At 44.1% G+C, this 17488-nt stretch overlaps 1 protein-coding gene across 9 annotated transcripts in view; it reads right to left on the reverse strand.

The window, feature by feature from the left end:
- MAGI2 (membrane associated guanylate kinase, WW and PDZ domain containing 2) overlaps positions 1 to 17488 on the reverse strand; it is a 902790-nt gene that overhangs the window by 104902 nt on the left and 780400 nt on the right. For all 9 annotated transcript variants that reach the window (XM_029077508.1, XM_029077506.1, XM_029077507.1 and 6 more), the window contains one exon: positions 2834 to 2865. In XM_029077508.1, the coding sequence (XP_028933341.1) occupies positions 2834 to 2865 (32 nt within the window). The remainder of the gene's footprint in view (positions 1 to 2833; positions 2866 to 17488) is intronic.

Below are 17488 nucleotides of genomic sequence, written 5' to 3' on the forward strand. Positions count from 1 at the left end.
CGTGGCAGATTGGCTGAGTAAAGCTTTCCCATCTGCTTACTGTGGCCTCCATCACCATTTTGAGTCTCTCTGCCAGGTGATTTTAAAGGTCTGCCGGGCATAAAGCCATTCCACCCCAAAAAGTTATTGAAAACACATTCGTAGAATGAAGGTTTGGATATAAAGAGCATAAAATGAACACTTTCAATACCTAGGACACGGATGTGAAGTGATTTCAGTAGAACTCAATGAGGGGGTGGAGGTCAGGTAACCTGGGGCAACCCAACCCTAGATCCCTTGATGCCTAGCTTCTGGTGGAGCAGAGGACTCACTAGTTAAGGATTGACTGTCTATTTGATTCTGCCCAACTCGCTTTAGAAGTAACAAGTATGGATGCAATTATAATTATAGAAGCAAAGGCAGGTCATTATGCCCCAAAGCATCATCCAGATAAATGGGTGTCTTTACTGGAATCACAAGACAGCATAAATGTAATGCTAAAATGAGGAATGGCAGAGCATTGGTTTTATCCTGGACCCTGCTCAATTTGAGACGATGGTGTATAAATTCTTGGGTGTGGTTATTTTCGGTTAAGTGGACAAGCAAAGTCCAAGGTTTCTGAGCCAAATGAAGAACTGACCTTCTTGTGAAGTCCTCCATTTTGGAATTCCCAATTCAGAACTTCAGGGCGATACCCTGAGTTTTGGGGTCATTTCTTCTGGCCCTGAAAGTATTCACCAAACTACTTATAGAGTCTCTCAATCTCTGTGGAAGGGAAATCTAGGGAGGAGCCTGAAAGTGGAAAGGGGATGGAGAGAATGTGGGGGACGAAGAAAATGGGGACACAGGGAGGAAGGGAGAACAAGAAAGAGGAACACGCGCAGGTGGGTGAGGGGAATCCAGGATTGGCCATTGGTGTGGGGGAAATGGATAGGGAGGGCAAATGGGGGGAAGCAAGGGGGCAGTCCCCAAGGAAGGTGATGTGAAGCGGGAAGTTGCCTAGGGTTGTCAATTTTTTGGGGGGCAAATGAATGGGGCAAAATATAGTCAGTGCCGGGGGGGAACCCTAGAAGTAAAAGGTCTCTGCTTGGAGGCTGAGCAAATAGTCCGCTTCCTACAACCTCCAACCCCGTCTCCCTCCAATGGAAAATGGCCCTCATCCTGTGGACCTCCCACTCTCCCTAGCTGAATGATGCAGCCGGTAGTGATGAGCCTAGGGAGGGAGGGAGTGAGGCAGCACTGTTGACGATCTCTTCAGCTTTTATGAGAACCTGGAACAATCCTATCCCTCCGAAACTCTGTACTTGGACTTTGTCTCTGTCACTCATCTCTCTCTCTCTCTGAGCCCATGTGAGTGTCCATGGGTTAGTAGATAGCTCTTCTGGAAGGTCCTTCTCTGGGTTTTTTCCAGTGGGTGGGGGTTACCCTTTGAATTTGTGTGATTGGATCTATCAGTCCAGTGGGGGTATTATGGATGTATATGTGCTTTTTTGGTCAGAGGGCTCATTTGAATATGTTGGTGTCATGTTATTGTTTTCTTTTGTGTGAATGTGTGTGTTTTCCTTTGGCTAGATAAATCTGTCAGTCTTTGAGTTCCCTTGAGTGTACATGTTCAAGTCATGTCCATGTGTGACTACACAGGTATAGGGTTATGCCTGCCAGTTTCCTCCTTTCTTTACATCAACAAAGTCTATGTATACCCATTTGTTTTATTACTGCTTAAGTCTGGGTATACATTCCATGAGTCTACTGTGTGTTTCTGTCCGGAGGGGCTGTGTCGGCAAGTGCTCTTCCTTGTGTCAATGTTGGAAGGGTGTTTCAGGAAGGTGTGTGTATGTGTGTGTGAGTGGTGGGAACTTCATATGTGTGTCAGAGGGTATGTAAACATGAGGAGATGCGAGTGTGAATGTGTAGGAGTGTATGTATATTGGGGTGTTTGCCAGGGCTTGTTGGGATGCAAGGGCTTGTGGCATCAGACCACATAAGTGAAGGTGGGTATGTTTGAGGATGTAGCGGGATGAAAGTGAGAGATGTATATATATATATAGAGAGAGAGAGCACACAAGCGAGAGTGCTGTTTGGCCATGGACATGGGATTTCTTGTGCCCAGAAAGGGGGTTGTACAGTGACAGTAACTCTGGGGCGGCCACTTGGGGCCAACTCATGAGCCATTACGACCAGCTGGCCAGCTCCCAGCAGCTCAGCCCAGCCCATCAAGGAAGGGGCACTTGCCCTGTTGCCACATCTCATCTGGAGCAGGCCCGACCTCTCTTGACCCCATGGTCCTGTGGAGGAGGGGGAAAAGGATGAGGAGATGAGCAGAGGGGCTCCCTGGGCCTCTAGGCCCTGGCCAGGGACTCATGCCTTGTAGCCCCTCAGGTCAGGGGTGGGAAATTCCCTTATGCCATCACCTCCCAAACTTCTCCAGCCCAGTTTCTTGGAGGCCTGGCCCAATTTCTGTCAGACTATGGCCTCGCATTCCTCTGCCGAGATGCCCTACATTGCCCAGAGTCTTACTGATCAACACTAAAACCTGCTTGAGAGAGCCCCCTGGGGGTATCTTGTACTTGGGGCTGTGGTGGCACTTAGCTGAAATCTGCCCCTGAAAAAGGGGCAGAGGGCAAAGTTAGATAAGAGACTAGAATGCTTTTCATGGTAGATAAACTCCTTGAGCCAAGGGTACTTTGTTTTAGAAAGCTACAGTAGAAAATGTGCTGATGTAATGTTTCTTGAGGGATAGAATTATACATTTATAGAAATGGGCCCTAAAGTGCAAACGACCGTAGTAAAAAATCAAAATTGTTGTACATATTTTTTAGTTTAAGAATTGCAAATAGTTTTAAAGAGAACTTACAGGCTTTGAAGTTTTCCAAGGAGAAAAAAACCCTGTAAGAAAGAAAACAGCAGGTGAACTTTGGAGACTATCACTGCCCGTTTCCTTGACGCCAAGTAATTTAGATGCATGGGGATTTGCTTGCCCAATAGGGACAGATTACTTGCATTGTGATATATTGTCATCATCTGCTCTTTCTGGGATCTCCCCAGAAGCTCAAAGAACAGTACACTGCCCCCTCCCCTGAGATTCTTGAGTGGAGGAGGAGCTTCCTGATCTAGGAAACTAAGGCATAGAGAGGTTAAATCTTTCTGCAAAGTTGGGTGACAGATCAAGGACTCAGTGGCAGATTTCTTGGTCTGTGACAGAGGGTGCACTTTGCTTAAGAGGTGATTGGTTTGCTTACAAATTTGTGTGTTCATCCTATCAGTTCTACCAGTACTGAGGAGAAGGGGTTGAACTATGACCTAAAATGGTGCCGCCTACCCTATGATAGCTATCTGCCAGTCATATGACACAATCTGACACAACCCCAGCTCTTCCATCTCCTTTAGCCCCGCAGAGTCAGAGAAACAGTATGGCCTAGTGGATATAGCAAGGGTCTGGGAGTCAGAAAGTCCCAGATTCTAACCCCAGCTCTGTCACTTTGTCTACTCTGTGACCCTGGGCAAGTCACTTCACTTCTCTGTGCCTCAGTTACCTCATCTGTAAAATGGGGATTAAGGCTGTGAGCCTTACGTGGGATGGGGACTATGTCTGTCGCTCAATCACTCAGTCATATTTATTGAGCTCCTACTGTGTACAGAGCACTGTACTAAGCATTTGGGAGAGTACACTGTAACAGAGTTGGCAGATCCATTCCCTGCCCACCATAAATTTACAGTCTAGAGCTTCAATCCAATTTGAATGAATGAATAATAATGTTCGTATTTGTTAAGCGCTTACTATGTGCCAAGCACTGTTCTAAGTGCTGGGTTTAGATACAATAATAATAATAATAATGTTGGTATTTGTTAAGCGCTTGCTATGTGCAGAGCACTGTTCTAAGCGCTGGGGTAGATACAAGGTAATTAGGTTGTCCCACGTGGGGCTCACAGTCTTAATCCCCAATTTACAGAGGAGGGAACCGACATCCAGATGAGTTAAGTGACTTGCCCAAGGTCACACAACAGACAAGTGACGGAGGTGGGATTAGAACCCCTGACCAATTCCCAAGCCTGTGCTCATTCCACTGAGCCATGCTGGATAATCAGATTAGATCAGTCCCTGTCCCACGTACGGCTCCCAGTCTAAATTGGAGGGAGGAGGATTTAAGGCATTCAATCAGCTCACCCCATCTCACCTCACCTCACTGATTCCTCCTATAGCCCAGGCCGCACATCCCGCTCCTCCAGCATGAATGAATCCGATTACCTTGAATCTACACCAGCACTTTGTAGAGGGCTTGGCACAAAGTTAAAACACTTAACAATTACCATAAAAAAATTCAATTATCCCTGCTTTCCCCACCTTTTAGATTGTAAACCCCATGTTGGATAGGAACTGCGTCCTATCTGATTGTCTTGCTCCTACCTCAGTATTTAGGCTAGGGCTCAAGACCGGAAACTGATAGGCAGGGAATTATGTCCACCCACTCTGTTGTATTGTATTTTTCCAAGAGCTCAGTAGACTGCTCTTCACACAGAAAACACTCAATAGCATTGAGTTATCATAGCACACAATAAGCACATAATAAATACCATAATTATTGAGTTTTTCTAAAACTAATCCTTTCAAAGTTTTTTGGCGAGTCCAGCAATTTGACAGTATCAATCTTATCTTTAGAATGTGCAACCCACGCATGAATAAGAGTATGCTGTGTTTACCAGGGAAAAACTTAGCTTTAAAATTAGTTTAATGTAATGGCCAGTTTGCTTAATTATAAGACCTCATTTTGGTGAGCACTATTTTTTAAAGCTCATTTCCGAATGTGCAGTCTCTGGTGATCTTTCATGTATTTGCATAGAATTATATTTTGGGGGTTAGGCCTATTAAAGACTTTGTAATTAATTTTCAGCTTCCCTTGAAGGACGGCTTGCTCTTTTCTCCTACCGAAAGGTTGTCCCTTAAGATCTAGGAGTGTAACCTCCTTCCTGTTAAATCTACAAGGCAGCGTTGCCCTGTGGACTCCCAACTATGGGCAGAAATCTGGTTTGACGATGGATTGCCACATTTTGCTCTGTGAACCGTTAATCAGGTGAAAATTTTCAAGATTGTCCCGAAAAGGAGTGGCTCACGATGCTCTTGGTCTGCTGTCTGCCGACTTTTAAATTAGGAAGTCATCCAACCTTCCGACCTGGTGTGGTCAGAGGAAAGGGAGGTAAGACTCTGCTCTGGAGCTGAGCCCCCATGGCAGTGGGGAGGACGATTCTCCCGAAGGGGCACGGAGTGCCACTGCTGCTCCTGCCAATACCGCCACTCCCACGGCTGTGCCCGGGACTATTCCTACTATTGTTATTACTATTACAATATTGGCTAAGACTTCTAATGGTGCCAAGCATCGCACTGTACAAGAAAATCAAGTTGGACCCAGGCCCGTGCTCTATTCACTAAGCCATGCTGCTTATTTGCTCATCTGATTTCCACCTGTGTATTCTCTCTGCACACAGTAAGAGGTTAATAAACACTACCACCACTATTACTTTTACTACTACTAATAATAATAATGTTGGTATTTGTTAAGCGCTTACTATGTGCAGAGCACTGTTCTAAGCACTGGGGGAGACACGGGGGAATCAGGTTGTCCCACATGGGGCTCACAATCTTAATCCCCATTTTACAGATGAGGTAATTTAGGCCCAGAGAAGTTAAGTGACTTGCCCACAGTCACACAGCTGACAAGTGGCAGAGCTGGGATTCGAACTCATGACCTCTGACTCCAAAGCCCATGCTCTTTCCACTGAGCCACGCTGCTTCTCTAAGGAAAGAGTACGGGCTTTGGAGTCAGAGGTCATGAGTTTGAATCCCAGCTCTGCCACTTGTCAGCTGTGTGACTGTGGGCAAGTCACTTAACTTCTCTGTGCCGCAGTTACCTCATCTGTAAAATGGGGATTAAGACTGTGAGCCCCACGTGGGACAACCTGATTCCCTTGTGTCTACCCCAGCGCTTAGAACAGTGCTCGGTACATAGTAAGCGCTTAATAAATACTACTAAAGAGACAAAGCACAGCCTCAAACAATGTACTAAAGGATTGAACTTTGGAAGCACCAGGAGCAGACAGAACAGCCCAGGGAGAGATGTAATTACTGGAGAGACTTGGGAGAAACTGGGGCATCAAGAGGAAGATTTGAAAACAATGACAGACGCTGCAATTGGAAATTCAGCAGTGCTCCAAAGGCCAATCTTGACACACTTAAACCATGGGGTGGATTATCAGTCACACACCAGTCTTTCAGTCCCCATCATCTTGAGTATCTCATCAATAGCCTCTTCTTCAGTTTCAAAGAATTGCTCTGCCTAAGTATACTCATGCATTGTTCTCCACCTTTTATCCCTCTTTCCATCTCCCTTCCTGTCCTTCCATCCCGCCCAAACAGCTTCGTTTTTAGGAAGCAGGATGCTATGCCGACTGCATAATTTTATGGGCACTCAATTCAATTGTATTTATTAAGCACTTACTGTATGCAGAGCACTGTACTCTCAATGGAAGCTTGGAATAGCATTTTGCACTGTACTATAGAAAGTCTCTCTTTGTGAACACAATTCCAGGGAGTAGTGCAGTTAATAACAGATAACAGATAGTGCAGTCATGCACAATATCAAAACAAGCAACAATTTCTTTTTTAATGGTATTCGTTAAGTGCATACTATGTGACAAACCCTTTACAAAGCATTGGGGTAGATATAAATTAATCAGGTAGGACACAGTCCAAATCCCATAGGGGGCTCACAGTCAATCTCTATTTTACAGTTGAGGGAATAATAATGTTGGTATTTGTTAAGCGCTTACTATGTGCAGAGCACAGTTCTAAGCGCTGGGGTAGACACGGGAATCAAGTTGTCCCACGTGGGGCTCACAGTCTTAATCCCCATTTTACAGATGAGGTAACTGAGGCATGGAGAAGTTAAGTGACTTGCCCACAGTCACACAGCTGACAAGTGGCAGAGCTGGGATTCGAACCCATGACCTCTGACTCCCAAGCCCACACTCTTTCCACTGTGCCAAAAACTGAGGTAAAGAGAAGTGAAGTGACTTGCACAAGGTCACACAGCAAACATGTGGCAGAACCAGGATTAAAACCCAGGTCCTGACATTAGCCTGCTGGTTGGCCTCAGGTATCTCCCTGAATTATGTCTCAATGCGCCCTCATTGTAAAAAAATGGTGATAATAACTGCTGCCTATTCCTTTCACCCAGGGATGTTGTAGTGCCTTGGAAAAACAAAAGGTGAGATATCACATTAAAGTATTACTATTATTTCAGTTCTTAGAGTTTTCAGGACCTGGGTTAAGATTTTTCTGAAAGTGAATGTAAAAAAAAAATAACAGTGGACTGCCAATTAACTCAGGATGCTGGATTCTCAGTGATACACGTTCATTCTACCTGCCTTTTACTGTTCAGCTTCTAGTCATCTCTCTGGGATCACTAATCTCAGATACACTCAAACCTGACTTAGGTGGGATTTGTCAGCAGGTAGTACATGCTAAACTGAAACCCAGTTTTGCCCTCTATATCTTTGCAGCTATTAAAAAATCACCTCCTTGTTCATTCCTATGCTAAACATTTTAATTTCAACGCTATGGATTTTCTTTTATTCCTGGTTCCTCTAGAGCAAGTTCTATTGATTTAGACCTGATGAGCCAGCTGAAGTTCTGGTGCTTATCTTTAGGGATATTACTAAATTTGACCCAACACCTTTTCTTGGGGAAAAACCATCATTTCCTGCTTTTTTAGCAGTTCATCTGCTTGAGGATCCAGTTGCCAGATCAGTAAGGACAGGAGGGAGGGTTTGGGTAGAGAGGGTTTTTTGTTTGTTTTTTATACGGTATTTGTTCAGCGATTACTATGTGCCAAGCACTGTACTAAGCACTGGGTAGATATAAGATAATTAGGCTGGACAAAGTTCATGTCCTATATGGGGTTTACAGTCTTAATCCCCATTTTGCAGGTGAGAAAACTGAGGTCCAGAGAAGTGGAGTGACTGGCCCAAGATCACACAAGTGGTGGAGCTGGGATTAGAATCCAAGTCCTTCTGACTCCCAGGCCCTTGCTCTATCGCTAGACCATGCTGCCATGGTCTGATGGCCTCTTTTCATGCAGCAGTTGGTGGAAAACCTAGATTTTAGATTTCACATACAGTCAAATCTTCTACATCATGATAGTTGCATTTCTGCAAAACCATGAATTATCAAAGGATGGTCAATGAGGTATTTTAGAGGTTAATGAGAGTTTAGTAAGAAGATGTTTGAAAAACAATTGCAATAGTTTCTGGAACAACTGAAATAGTTTCTTGCTTGTCACCCAGGGGGAGATACAAGAAAGCTGTGGAAAAAGAAAAATCTTTGTAAAGCTTGCTTCATGGTGTTCTTCAGTGCCTGATCTTATCTCAGAAACTATGAGGTCAGTAGTACCTCATAGGGAATCACTGGGCAACTGCTCAGAGTCAGTTTTCAGTAAACAATGAATTTTAAATAGTCAGCCCTCCTATAAGGTGAGGTTTAAATTCTTGATAAACCCCATCATTAAGGAAAACTCAGATTAAGGGCACTCACATATTGACATTTCATGTATGCACTCAATTGCTTTTTTTAATGTTGCATCATATTCTATCCACTAAGACAAGGTCTATATAAACAGTGACTACAGATACTGGAGTGTCTTGTGTCTTTGAACCTCACTGCTTATCTCTCAGACCTTCAAGGCAAAAGTTCCAATGCGCCAATTTAGCTTCGCTCCCTCTGCATGCTAAGCAATTTAACGTGGGCAGCAACAACTTTAGTCTTCTCTTCCCCGTACTCACAGGGAATACGGAAACCTGATGGTTAATAACCCACTCTAAAATGCTATTTATCCCCACAGCACACTACAAACCCTCAGGCGACACCAGTTTTCTTCACTTCAATAAAAGACATCCTTCAGCAGGGTAAGCCCAAATCTTTTCTTCTTTGCATTTCATTCCTTGGCTTCTGGCTGCATTTTCGAAAGATAGCAAGGTTTTGGATGTCTGGCAACTTTAAATTTTATTACATGTGCTACAGACCTGCCTCAGAGTGGACCTTTCTCCAAATCAAGACTTTTGGTTTGCACAACCACCATTTGATTTTATTTCTTCTATGTCTGTGTGGGCAGTTCACATACAGATGAAAAGATTAATCCTCTGTCATATTGTCCAACCACAAAACCAAAGATAAAGTTATAAGGAAAATCGTTACAGTCAGAAGAGTAAAACAAAAGTAATAAAATGGAGAGAGAGACTAAGTACGAAAACTCACAAGAGGGACAAACATAAATCATCAAATTGAATTAGACTTTTAATATCTGTCCTGTCTAGGAAACATGGAACCAAGAGTAAAACTGGCAGAGAAATCCTAATTCTGAAAAAATGGATTGGGAAGAGCCCAGGGGAGAATGGGTAGCTACTGGAAATACTATCCAGAGAAAGGAAAAAAAAATTCAAGGTGGATACTGCGTAATAATTCAGTCATTCTTACATATCAAGCATCTCAGCTGAATACAGTAATGTAACGAATACACTAACCAAAAAGGCAAGTATCTTACTGAAACCATCTGAAGATACACAGCCCCATTGGAGCAACTACTTCCAATCAGCAGGAAGTAGCAGATTGGTGTTTCTGCCTCTCCTGGGGCTTTGAGGGGGTGAAAATTAGCCTCATATTGAGAGGAGCGTCAGAAAACCTCTAAAGAGAAGTCCAGAGAACTCTCGGATTATCCTTGTTTTCTGCTTTTGGGAACCTTGACAAAGACATGGAGAAGGAGAGTGGCTTAATGGATGGAGCATGGACCTGGGACTCAGTAGGACCTGCGTTCTAATTTTGCCTCCACCACTTGTCTGCTGGGTGACCTTGGTCAAGTCACTTCACTTCTCTGGCCTCAGTTACCTCATCTGTAAAATGGGGATTAAAACTTCAAGCTTCAGGCGGGACGTGGACTATGTCCAAACTGATTAGCTTGTATCTTCCCCAATGTTTAGCACAGTGCCTGCCATATAGTAAATGCTTCCTCTAGACTGTAAGTTCATTGTGGGTAGGGAATGTGCCTGTTATATTGTTGAGTTGTTTTCTTGAAGTGCTTAGTACAGTGCTCTGGACACAGTAAGAGTTAAATACGATCAATTGGTTAATGAACAAATACCCTTTAAAAAAGACCTTTTTGCAATGTGCACAAAGGAAAACTGACAAAAGACCAAAGATGGAATGCTTTGACTGCAAAGAAGTCTCTGTTTGAACCTCTGTCTTTCTTTTGCTAACCTTAGCCCTACCTGCAAACCTAATGCCGGCCTATCTCCACTCCCTACAATCCCTCAACTCTATTAGTCTATAACCTGAACCCATGGGCTACGTTGGAGGAGGAAATAGAGCTCAGCACACAGTAGGTGCTGAATAAATGCAGGTGATGTGGATGCTGAGAAGAAAAGTCTTGAAGGTGGGGACGATGAGAGGAGGAAGCCATTGTCTGAAGGGTGTCTTGCTGTGGGGGCTGTCTCATCTTAAACAGAGGGGGGCATCTCCAGGGGGTATTAAGGGCTGGGTTGGCCAAATTAAGAAGCCCAACCACTTGAGAAGCAGGATGGCCCAGGAACACTGGCCTGGGAGTCAGAACCTGAGTCCTAATCCCAGCTCTGTCACTTGTCTGCCGTGTCACCTTGGCCAAATCACTTCACGACTCTATGCTTCTGTTCCCTTATCTGTAAAATGGGGATTAAGACTGTGAGCCTCATGTGGGACATGGACTGTGTCCAATCTGATTAACTTGTGTCTACCCCAGTGCTTAGGACAGTGTCTGATTCTTAGTAAGCACTTAACAAATGCCATTAAAAAATAAATAAGGTAGGAGTTTGACCCTTTCCTTTCCCAGCAGGTATGGCTGGGCTGGCTTCAATGAATGCATCTAGAGTTTAGCCTATATGAAATGCTGGAAACACTATTATATCTCCAGAAGTAGCATGACCTCATGAAAAGAGCACAGGCCAGGGAGTCAGAAGAACCTGGGTTCTAATCCCAGCTCTGCCATTTGTCTGCTGTGTGGTCTAGGACCAGTCATTTAATTTCTCTGGGCCTTAATACCTCCTCTGTAAAAATGGGGATGAAGACTATAAATCCCATGTGCCACAGAGACTTCACCCAATCTGATTAACTTGTATCCACCCCAGGACTTGGTATAGTCTCTGGCACATTGTAAGCTCTTAACAAATACCACTGTTATTATTATTATTATTGTTATTGGGTACTCTCAGTCTCTTAATGTGCTAATGAACATAGTTTAAGTGCCCATTGAGTAATTACTGATCTCATGCTCATAACTGCTGTTGATACCACTCCACCCACTCCTTCCCCCTGCAAAGATATGTGTATATCTGAATCCTTAAATCAGTCACCCCCAACAATAAGCCATTTTCCTTCTCCCTCCAATTTGTAATTGATTTTAGTAGACTCTCTCCCTGACTAGACTGTAAGCTTCTTGAAGACCACAATCTACTCATTCTATTGTACTCTTTTGTTATCATAGTAAGTGCTCAATGAATCCTACTCAGTGACTAGGGTCTTGGGTTAATTTCCATTAAATAGAGTGAGTTCAACACTCTTTCCTTTTCCTCATTTATAACTGATGCACGATTGCTTATCAAAAATCAATAAAGAGCAGCTCTTCCTCCAGGTAATTTGCTCAAGTGACTGGAAATCGGGAAAAGGCCAATTCTTCTTAATGAAACTGATCCAAGGTGGGCAACGATTTAGCAAGTATGGAAGATCTACAATTAGACAGACCATTTATTATCTTGCAGAAGTGTCTACACTGGCCAAGAATAGACTATGGAAGCAAAGCTATATCTAACAAGTGTCTCCAATCTGCAGGATTCTTTCTCCAACAGTGAGTTTGCAGTGTCTTTTCTCACTTGACTTCCAAAGTATAGCAAGTGGGCTGGACTTTGGAAAAGAGAGGGAACTATGGTAGATACAAGTTAATCAGGTTGGACACAGTCCATATCCCACATGGGGCTCACGGTTTTAACCCCCATTTTTACAAATGAGGTACCTGAAGCCCAGAGAAGTGAGGTGACTCACCAAAGGTCACACAGCAGATGAGACCATCCCTAATGAGCGGGGATTAGAACTCAGGTCCTCTGACTCTCAGGCCTGTGCTCTATCCTCTAGGCCATGCTGCTTCTATGCTTCATTTGGCACCCACAGTCCTGCTTCACTGAGCTCGGTCTGCAGAATCTGTTGGCAGGCTTAGACAAGCCCCCTCCCTCCGGGCTGCTTGTTTGCAAATATGGACAGCTCCATCACTGGTTTGGCAGTTTGTTTCCAGCAAACCTAGAGGCACCACCACCACGTGCTTTATTCATTTCCTGTCTTTCTCAGGCTTCCATAGGTAAGGCGACTAAGACATGATCTCCTTATTACGAGGAATGATGGTCACACTGTTCCTCCTGCTGACTGGGCCCAGCTGGCCAAAGAGGACAAACTGGAAACTCCTTGAAGGCAGGGATAGTGTCAATCAACTCTTACTGTTTTGCACAATCCCGAGGACTTAGTTTAGTACTCTGCACAGGGTAAGTGCTCAATAATCACCATTCAGTAGAAGTACGAGTAGGTTGGCATTAAGGGGGCAAAACGTGTAGGCTGGGTTGTAGTAGGACAGCAGTGAGGTGAGATAGGAGGGGGCAAAGTAATTGACTGTTTTAAAGTTTGGGGTAAGGAGTTTCCATTTGAAGCACTTCATTTAAGCACTCAGTAAATACTAGTGATTGATTGACTGACATCCCAACAGTGTGTTATAGACATGACCCCTTGGCCCCACCCCCAAAATATAGACTATGCCTAAAGATCATCTTCAGAGCCAAAATTATATATCTGACATGGTGTTTTCCTAGCTTAATTGTTCAGATTTAATACCAGTAGTCTCTCTGGGACGTTGCTCATCAAGGGTTCCACAGAGCCCGTATTTTTGTTCCCATAATTTAAACAGGGGTACTTGCCAAGAAATCTGAGAGGGCCTGGGGAAGAGATTGACAGTATTTTCAAATCCATAGCCAAAGAAGTCTGGACAAGTGCCAAATATCCCTATTATTTTCATCATCATTATTAGCTCTATTCTTCTGGCCTGGCTTTTCCCTAGGCACTTAGGGTACAATTTAAAAGGAAACTGATCTCACCAAGATGCTGGTGCAATGACTTGCTAAAGAATTTGCACCTGGGTATCCAGGCCCTCTTGGATTTTAATCACTTGAAGTCATAATGCATTCTAAGGCAGAGGCCAGAGAGAGGACCAGATTTTCTATCTTTCAGATAACAGATGAGACACTCATTATACCACGAAAGGCACTGCTCAGTTCATTTCCTCCGATCCTACTCTGCAGAGAATCCATGGTGATGATACCGGTGATGTGATCTAGCATAATCTCTTTTATAGTGGTAATTAATGGTATGTGCCAAGCACTGCACAAAGCACTGAGGTTGATGCAAGCTAATCAGGTTGGACCCAGTCCCTGTCCTGCATGGGACTCACACTGTGAGTCGGAGGGAGAAGGATTTAATCCTCATTTTATAGATGAGATTGCTTTGCAACATGCTCTGTGTCCATTTGGGTAGGGTTAGGGCCGGGGGAGAGAAAGAGAGAGAGAAAGAGAGGGAGGAAGAGAGGGAGGGAGATAGAAAGAGAGAGAGAGAGGGATGGGGGGGCAGTCATGGGAGCTGCAGGAGGGTAAGCAGAGTGCCAAGGTGGCCTTATTAGTGGAACTTGTGCCTCTGAATTTCCAAGTTAGTCACACACCACAGAGCTTCAAGGGAAAAATGGCTTAAAAAAGCAGTCAGATTTTTTTCTAATGGTATTTGTTAAGCACTTACCATGTATCAGGTACTGTTCTAAGCACTGGCGTAGTTACAAGCAATTTAATCCTCATTTTACAGATGAGGGAACTGAGGCAAAGACAAGTTAGGTGACATGCCCAAGGTCTCACAGCAGACAAGTGGCGGAGCTGGGATCAGAACACAGGTCCTTCTGACTCCCAGGCCTGTGCTCTCACCACTAGGCCACACTGATTAAAAGTTGGGATTTTAAGATCAGATGGAGGCAGAAGCAGAGTTTCATTAGTGAGATCTTCACGGAGACATGGCCACAAAAACTTGGTGAGGGAGGAAATATATGAGGAGAGGACTCCTTGAGTGGACTCTAGCAGTCTTCTGAGTTATGTTTAATTTGCATCACAAAGCCTTGCTCCAGTAGAGCCAGCACCAGTGATCCTAGGTGTTCATTAATGACCTCAGGCTGCTGTTATCAAGTGAGAGTGTTTTCAGTTCACTACATTACCTTGGCCAAAGTCCAACTTGGGTAATTGCATTTGCTTACTGAATTCCACCACTGCACTGAGAGACACATCCCCTCACAAACCTTCAGTGGACGTCTCAGTGAGTTGTGGAAGAGTGCCCAGGGTTTTGCCCCAGTAGTAGGTTGCATTTCATCTAAGGGAAAAATCATTCCTATATGACTTGCCTGTGAGTCACAGAAAAGCATTCATGCAGTCTTAGGGATGAAAGGCTAGGTGTACTATCAAATGGATCATTTGATAAGATATGGCAGGTCAGTGGATGTCTGAAAACAAGGCAATGTGTACTACAGGACTCTTCTGTAGTGACAAAAAAATGTTTTTAGCCTTAATTAAATCATTCAGTGATATTTTTTATGATTTTTGTTAAGCGCTTACGTTGTGCCAGGCACTATACTAAGTGCTGGAGTAGAAATGAGATAATCCCATTGGACACAGCCCCTTGTTGTAGACAGGGAATATGTCTACCAACTTTGATATATTGTATATTGTCCCAAGTGGTAAGTACGGTGCCCTGTGCACAGTAAGCACTCAATAAACATGATTGACTGATAGTCTCTCAGTCTTACTCCCCATTTATAGATGAGGTAACTGAGGCCCAAGAAGTTAAGTGATTTGTCCAAGGTCACACAGCAGACACTTGGTGGAGCTGGGATTCAAACTCAGGTCCTCTGATTCCCAGGTCCATGCTCTTTCCAGTAGGTCACATTGTATTAAATGAGTACTTATGTGTCAAGCATTCTAGTAAGCGCTTGGGACAGAACACTACAAAAGAGTTGATGGGGGTCCCTCAAAGTTCAGTTCTTGGTCCCCTTCTATTCTCCATCTACACTCAATCTCTTGGAGAACTCACTCTCTCTCACAGCTTCAACTACCATCTCTATGTAGATGATTCCCAAATCTACATCTCCCTTGCTCTCTCTTTCTCTGCAGGCTTGCATCTACTCCTGCCTTCAAGATATCTCTACTTGGATTTCCTCTAGTCACCTCAAACTTAACATGTCCAAAACAGAGCTCCTTATCTTCCCATCCAAACCTTGTCCTCTCCCAGACTTTCCCATCATTGTAGATGGCACCACAATCCTTCCTGTCTCACAGGCCCCTAACCTTGGTGTTAACCTTGACTCCTCTCTCTCAGTTAAACCACATATTCAATTTGTGAATTCAATTCATCCCGCCTTCACAACAGTGCTAAAATCCACCTTTTCCTCTCCATCCAAACTGCTATCACGTTAAAACAATCATCCTATCCCACTGATTATTGCATCAGCCTCCTTGCTGACCTCCCAACCTTCTGCCTCTCCCCACTCCAGTCCATACTTCACTCCACTGCCTGGATCATCTTTCTACAGAAACGTTCAGGACATGTCACCCCTCTCCTCAAAAATCTCCAGTGGTTACTTATCCACCTCCCTATCGAACAAAAACTCCTCACCATTGGCTTTAAAACACCCCACCACCTTGCCCCCTCCTACCTCACCTTGCTCCTCTCCTTCTACAACACTCCCTGCACACTTTGCTACTCTGGTGCTAACCTTCTCACTGTGACTCAATTTCGCCTGTCTTGCCACCGACCCCTGGCCCACATCCTACCTCTGGCCTGGAACGTCCTCCCTCCTCAAATCCACCAGACAATTACTCTGCCCCACTTCAAAGGCTTACTGAAGGCACATCTCCTCCAAGAGGCCTTCCTGGACTAAGCCCCACTTTTCCTCATCTCCCACTCCCTTCTGTGTCACCTTGATTTGCTCCCTTGCTCTCCCCCCCAACCCCACTCACAGCACTTAAGTATATATCTGTAATTTTATTTATTTATATTGATGTCTGTCTATTTGTACTGATGTCTGTCTTCCCCACCGTAGACTGTGAGCTCACTGTGGGCAGGGATTGTCACTCTTTATTGCTGTTCTGTACTTCCCCAATCGCTTAGCACAGTGCTCTCCACATAGTAAGTGCTTAATAAATATGATTGAAAGAATGATCCCTGCCCAGAAGGAGCTTGAAATTTCAACTTCTATGGAGTTAAACTCTAAAAGAATAAGGCCCTTTCCAAAAGCAAGAATTTTAAAGCCTCAACTGACTTTGCTTATCTGGCTCATAGAGAGTTTCCAGAAAAGCACTTTCAAAAGAAATCCATGGGTGCTTTCAGCAGGAAAGAAAGCATTCAGTATACTCCATGAAGCTTCCTATCAGTCTGCACAATTTTGATGCTCATGGGATTACTCTTTTTTCTTGCAACATGTACAGAGGTTTTAAAAATAACCATCTAATAATAATAATAATGTTGGTATTTGTTAAGCGCTTACTATGTGCAGAGCACTGTTCTAAGCGCTGAGGTAGGCACAGGGTAATCAGGTTGTCCCACATGGGGCTCACAGTCTTAATCCCCATTTTACAGATGAGGTAACTGAGGCCCAGAGAATTGAAGTGACTTGCCCACAGTCACACAGCTGACAAGTGGCAGAGCTGGGATTCGAACTCATGACCTCTGACTCCAAAGTCCGTGCTCTTTCCACTGAGCCACGCTGCTTCTTAGTCTAATATAAACAGGAAAATAGAAGCTATGGACAGTATTTTCCTCAAACTTCACTGTTCCTTCTCCTCAAACAGCTGGGCTCCCTGCTGCAATCTAGTGTGGGTTGGAATAAATGGGTTGTGGAGGAGCTTTGCTGTGGAGATGAGGTTTGAGACCTTTGGAGGCAAGGTACCTCGTGAGGGCCAAATACTATTAGATGACTGTTTGGACAAGAAAATTGAAATTGAGAAATGGCTTCCTTTCCCATCCCTTGCTTTGCATCCTGGACAAATAGAAAGAAGAGGCTACTCTGTTTCTCTATAGCCCTCAGGTATGGAATGTGACAAAGTTGTTCTTCCTGGAACAAACCCTATCCAGCGGGCACTGTGGTAAGGATGGAGAGTATGTTACAGAAGAGGGAAGGTTCGCTCAGACAGATGCTTCCTGTCAAAATGCTAATGCCAAAGAGATGGGTAGGGACATTACCATACTTTCCTCACCTTTTCACTGCAATCTGGTATCATTTCAAAATAATAAATATTAAAACATTCTTGCCATTTCTTGGCAGCAGGACTGCCTGCAGTTCCCTCTGAAGCAATTGCTAATCTCCAAAGAATT

Source organism: Ornithorhynchus anatinus, chromosome 13 (genome assembly GCF_004115215.2).
Source record: "Ornithorhynchus anatinus isolate Pmale09 chromosome 13, mOrnAna1.pri.v4, whole genome shotgun sequence".
Lineage (NCBI taxonomy): Eukaryota > Metazoa > Chordata > Mammalia > Monotremata > Ornithorhynchidae > Ornithorhynchus > Ornithorhynchus anatinus.